We start from the raw sequence: 6,398 nt of genomic DNA, 5'->3' as shown, positions 1-6,398 counted from the left end.
AAAAAACAGAATGTGCCCGAAATTACATTTGTGAATTGTGAAAAAAAAGACAAAACAATTTGGTAAAACTGCAATTTTTTTTTTAAATATCGTGCTAAATTATGTAATGTTAACCAATATGTACATTTTCATGACTTTGTATGTAAATTTATGCAGAAGTTTCAAAAACAAAGATGCATTGGTGTATATAAAGGTCAGTATTTACATTATTTAGTAATTCGAAAATCTAACTACAGCTTTTGAATACTTCTCTAGGTCGTTGGCGTGTTGCACATAAAGAGCGAAAAAGTCGCTACAACCCAAAGAAGCTGAGAAGAATCTCGAACATTTGAGCGATGCTGCACAACGTTTCCGTCCTCTACAACGCGAAAGGAACTCATCTGAATTCTCTAGCGCCCCAGGTGACCTATGAAGATCTTGGCATTGATGTTTGTCTGGAAGCACCGCAATTGAGCCAGTTGGGTGAACAAGTTAGACGATTGCTGGCATGAAATTTATAAATATAGCAATCTAAAAAATGCGAGACTTACGCAAAAATTAAATAAATACTGAAAACGAAACTTTTTTATGCTGAATTGTCTTTTTATTTGTTCATATATGAGCATAAAAGAAAACAAGATTAGGTATACAGAAATGGAAGAGAAACTTTAATATTGCGATAAAGAAGACATCGCATATATGAATTAATCACTATAACAGAAATGTTAACATTCATTTTTATGGAAAGTCTGTGAAAGAGAATATATATAATTTTATACATAATCAATTTCTCTTGCACAGACGCCTGCAAATTTAAACAGTGTATTTAACTTTATTGCTTTTTTTGTTTGTCAAATTTCACATAATTTTCTATTTATTACATTTTGCATGTTTGTTATTATATGTAGTTTGTTTATAAAAAACAAATAAACGTCAATTCAGGTCTCATTTTTTACGGCTCTCTTAGTTATTAATACATTGAAATGGAAAATTTGAGGAGAAATATTAGAAAGCATTGGAAAGCTAGCGATAACATACAGATACCAGGATTAGCCTATTGGCGATAATCAATTATCTCTTTAAAAAAACCATACGGCGATAATTGCCTGCTTACATGATCATCCCCCATTGAGTGCATTTGATGACAATCACTTCTAAATTTGCTTACGTGAATAGATTTCATTGGTGAGTATCAACCATTTACATGATTATCCTTCAGAAAACGAAATTTGACACAAAGAGATAGCAACGATAGTAATAAGTTTTTTGATATGAAAGATTAATAACGGCAGGCTACGACAAATAAAAAGAGAGGTCTTTTTTGTCTTCCAGTTAAAAACTCTTCAGTGGTAAGTGGTAACGCAATGAGCAATCGTGCTACCATATAGTTTTACGGGAAAGTATAAGCAAAAACATATAGTTTTAGCACCAAAAATAAAGAAACAAACGTAAACACAAACAACAAATTAAAAAAAAAAGTGAATATAAAAGTAAACAAGTGTGTTTATTGATTACTGATAAAGTAGTTTGAGTAGACATACGTAGATGAATATATATTAGATACATTCTTGTGTATTAGTTCATACTTTGGCAACTGTCACTTTTTAAAAAACACTTTGATGATTACATTTCAATTTTAAAACAACAAAAATATGTGTAACTCCTTTTTTTTTTTTTTAATCTTTCCTCTGCCTGCGAAACATATGCATGGTTTTACGTCACTCTTTAACTAGATTATAGTAATATTTTATTGAAATAGTTTTAATGTTGTAAATATGTTTTTAGTTTAGTTAAAATCATTTACACTCGGGTGTCCAAAACAATGAAGCGTCATTTCTGTTTTCGGGTAAACAAGTACCCAGTGTTTTTTTTTTTTTTTTTTTGGTTTGTTGAATGGAGATGGACTAAGCCAATAGACTTGTGGCTTATACGTCCATACCCAGTGTTAAATACAATGGGCAGCCGCACCACGAAATTTTTTTACCATAAAATGTAAACAAAAACATATGGCTTAAAATCAAAAATTAAGAAACCAACATAAACGCAAGAAATACATTTATTTTATTTTTTTTTTTGGTATGTCGAAACAGAGATGGACTAAGCCAATAGGTTTGTGGCTTATATGTCCAATAAATACATTTATAAAAAAAAAAAAAAAAAAAGAACAAAAAGAAAACTGATATAAATATATACATTTTTGTAAATTAATTTATGCATAAGTTGGAAACTACTATTTGTGATTCTCTAAAAAAAGAATTTCATGACTATATTTCAATTTTAATCTACTCAATTTATTGCTTTTTTTCATATCTTACAAAATAATCCATAGTAAAAAGCAAATTGCAAATTACTTAATATAAAAACAATTTACATTAGTGTAAGGTAAACATAAATAAGATAAATAATTTCTAAATTTAAAATAAATTGCCTTTCCTTCTTCTTTTTCATTGTTTTCGTTTTGTTTTATTTGGACACATACAAAACCATATGCTAATTGCCATGTAGTTTAGTAAAAACACAAGGGTTTATGCCTATTTTCGGTTTGGCCGGTTTTTTACAGCACCATATGGGTTTTGAGAAATCATATGGTTTGCATGTATACAACAAGAAGAGATAAAACTTAAGAAGAAATAATAATCGTTTCAAATTTTAAAGTTATTTATGGAATTCATTTATCTTACACTAATGTGCATTTTTTATGTTATGTGAATGCCAGTTTGAGTTTATACTACGCATTATTTTGTGAGAAATGAAAAACAGGCAATAAAATATGTTTATTATAGTGTTGAAATGCATTCATCAAGTTGTTGTATTAGAAAGTGGTAAATGGTAATTTCCAAATTATAGATCAATTGACTCACGAAAGCCTCTTGACGGTATCATAAAATTTAAGCAGAATATAAAGGTTTACAACGTAATATCTCGAATTGCACAACTTTAGGTTAGTGACCAAAATTCACCACTAAGGATCCTAGATTTTTGATTTATGTTTACGTGAAAGTCTTTATTAGACATATATATATTTATTTTTTTTTTTGGTATGTTAAACAGAGATGGACTAATATTAGACATATAAGCCACAAATCTATTGGCTGAGTCCATCTCTGTTCAACATACCAAAAAAAAAAAAGTCTTTATTATTGTTTCTAAAACCATATGTTTTTGTTTACATTTTCCTGTGAAACAATAGCGCAGCTGCCCATTTTGCTTACAGCTTGGGAAGTTTTACCCTGAACACGAAAGTGATGCCTAATTATGTTGGCCCTCTAACGCCGCAATTAGTGAACGGAATTAAAGACCTCGCCTGCCTTACTATCAAATGAGCAAAAATAAGTTGTATGTGAAAGCTCTTCAACACAATTTTGCGTTATTACTCTTTCCGAAAAATTTAATTTTAAATTTTGATATAATTTATCCAATTTATGATTATTTTGTACTAATTTACAAATTTTCCATCTTATACGATTTAAAATTTTAGGTTATACTCTATACTAAAGTATAAGGAACGACAATAAGAGCAGCAAAGATAATTTATTTCCAATTTTATATATATGTCAAACTCAAATATAAACTTAAATCTTTTGCTTATGTTTTCGCATGAGCCACAAATCTATTGGCTTAGTCCATCTCCATTCAACATACCAAAAAAAAAAAAAGTTTTCGCATGACTGAAATCCTTTTACAGCCATATATCTTCATTCTTTATTTCCTTAAACCATTAAAAAGTTAATTGGCGTTCATATTAGTTTTTTGCATTATTGTTTTTCAGATTTTTGTTTGTTACATTTATATTGATTTCTTTATATTTGGTTCTAAATTTATGTGTTTCGTTTACATTTTCCTGTAAATAGTAGAATAGCACGGGTAACCAGTTTTTATCTTGGGCGCTTTTTAACCCCAAAACAGGAATGACGCACTGGTAAGGGCCGTCACAATGAAACTCCGTTTTGTCTTGAGTTTCGGAAAGAAAGTTGAACATGTGAAAAGCTACATAACCGAACAAAGTGAAGCGGCGCATTTCGAAAAATTGTTTAGCTGTTTATGAGCCTATTTGAAAATTGACAGATAATATGGTTTGGTATGTATACAAACAAATAAAATAAGAAAACATGACTACAAAAGAAGGCAGAGTCCTATTTACTAAGAGAGATTATTGTTTTAAACCAAGAGAAGAAGAAGAGCTTTACTTTTCAGTATAAGTATTTTGATTGATTGATAACATTGAATAAATGGTATAGAAATTGCAATAAAGAAAAAGAAGTATATTTCTTTAAAAATGACCCTTAGCAGTAAAAACATGAAATATTCAAATTTGATATGTTTACCAGGACAACGTCTATGTTTGTCAGACGAAAAGACAGCTGCTGGTCACGGTACGTATGAACGTAAAGGTTACATTTATGCTACGTTGGCAGGGAGTGTTATTTTAAAGGAAAAGGATAGCGTAAGTTTTTGACTAAAAGTCGCTATTTTTTTATTGATTGAATTATCTTTACTTAGTGCAAAATTATTGAAGTGGAAGGTGCTGGTAATCGCACTATTGTGCCGTTGGCCGGTGACGTCGTGACTGCGCGTATTTTGCAAGTAAATCAGCGTTTTGCCAAATGTTCTATACAAAGCATAGGGGCGCATGTATTAGAGCAAAGCTATCGTGCCATGCTGCGTAAAGAAGATGTACGAGCTACTGAAAAAGATCGTGTGGAAATGTATAAATGTTATCGACCAGGTGATATAATATTAGCCAAGGTGGTATGTACATTATTTAAATATATAAACGTGTCCACTTGATGATTTGAAGTGTTTATAAGTTACCACGAATTGAGTTATCCTGCTATGAATTGAGTACCGCTGAAAATGAGTTGGGTGTAGTTGTCGCGGTGGCAAGCGAAGGTGGAACTGAGGTGGCTCCTATGGTACCCATAAGCTGGACAGAAATGCAGTGTCCCAATACATTGGTTAAAGAGCCCCGCAAAGTAGCTAAGATTGTGTCCGCCAGCGCATTAAAATGTCAAAACAATGGTAACTTTACGAACGCCAAATAAAAACTCGTTTCTTTATACACTTATGCATGCATAAACGGGATTGTTTAAATTATTGCCTTGAGTAAAGTAAATTCAGTCAGGAAATTATCAACTAACTACATATCTAAAGCCCCTTTAACTCTTTCGTATAACTGAAAAAAAGACGGCCTGATGATTTTCACTTTAAGAATTTTCTAGCTATCAAAAGCAAATAACCCTTAAAGATCGGCAGATTATCAGTTATGACTCTAAGGATGAGAACCGACGAAAAGGGGGATAGTCCTAGAGCAGAATGTCTGTATTCTGTTGGTATCATAGTTAGAAAGTTTGCAAGTGGTGGGGAGGAAAAATTGTATTTTTTAACGGATAAAAGATTTGTACATTGTGAGTGTTTGCCTTGGGGAAAGCTGCATACGAAAACAAGTTATCAGACTGAGGATGTTAGACCCAGACTGACAGTAATTAAAAACTTCAGAGTTTGCCTGAAACATTTTGCAAAATACATTGCTTTTATTTGGGTTAAAGCCAACGTTAAGCTTAAAAAAAAGGGATTAGCATCAGTAGCAAGGTTTTCAATTGTTTCTTAAAAGATTTATCAGCTGAAATCAAAAGGAAATCATCAGAATGTTGGTAAATATGTTTTCTGCCATCCTGAAGCGGATGGAGCTTGGCCGTATATAGATTGAACTGAACAGGACTGAAGCAGCTATCTTGGGGTAGTCGCCCGTGAACCTCAACCGTGCTAGCACCCATAACTAAGACTCAAAATGAAAAGAAATTTAAAATCTGGAATCTGGAGATGAGGGAGATGGCTCTGCAATTAACCAACCTACCGGGATTCTTCCCCGCCATTGGAATGTGAACAATTTTTACAAGACACCATTCAGTTGACATGGTGTTTTTAGTTCAACATTTATTTATGACATTCAAAAAAGCACCCAGTCATTAGAGAGAGCTTTGTTCACATCATACTTAATCCTATCACATTACTTTTATTTGTTGGCATTGTGGTAATATATATATTTTTTTCGTTGTGTCAAAGTATAAAGCTCGGAATGAACAACAACAGAATGGATTTATTTAGGTTGTGCGTCATTTATTCAAAGTATACAGCTTGCATCGCGTTAATGCGGCAATGAAAATAATTGCAAAAATGTCAACGTTGCTATTTGCATTTGGTGTGCCGATATCATATGGTTAATATTTTAAACGCAATATTATTAAATGATGACTGACATTTTTATTAAACAATTTCATTATGACATTAAAGTGTGTTGATTAATTACAAATATTATATTGTTAAATTATCACAATAAACCGATAGCCTTAGATCCTAGTGCTTTAAGAGTTTAGTCGTAGAGTTTATTTTTCTAACGAAATTAATAATAATAATAAATT

The 6,398-nt window shown here is 31.6% G+C and overlaps 1 protein-coding gene across 1 annotated transcript; it reads left to right on the top strand.

The window, feature by feature from the left end:
- The first annotated feature begins 2,386 nt into the window (after nucleotides 1-2,386).
- Nucleotides 2,387-5,056, top strand: LOC119644061 (exosome complex component CSL4-like). The gene is made up of 4 exons (XM_038043586.1): nucleotides 2,387-2,920; nucleotides 3,834-4,423; nucleotides 4,480-4,728; nucleotides 4,788-5,056. Exons 2-4 carry the CDS (start codon nucleotides 4,256-4,258, stop codon nucleotides 5,019-5,021), a joined length of 651 nt encoding a protein of 216 aa, XP_037899514.1. The 5' UTR covers nucleotides 2,387-2,920; nucleotides 3,834-4,255; the 3' UTR covers nucleotides 5,022-5,056.
- The last annotated feature ends 1,342 nt before the right edge of the window (nucleotides 5,057-6,398 follow it).

Source organism: Glossina fuscipes, unplaced genomic scaffold (assembly GCF_014805625.2).
Source record: "Glossina fuscipes isolate IAEA_lab_2018 unplaced genomic scaffold, Yale_Gfus_2 83181, whole genome shotgun sequence".
Lineage (NCBI taxonomy): Eukaryota > Metazoa > Arthropoda > Insecta > Diptera > Glossinidae > Glossina > Glossina fuscipes.
Note: the sequence above shows the minus strand (reverse complement) of the source record. Positions and strands in the feature narration are given on the sequence as shown.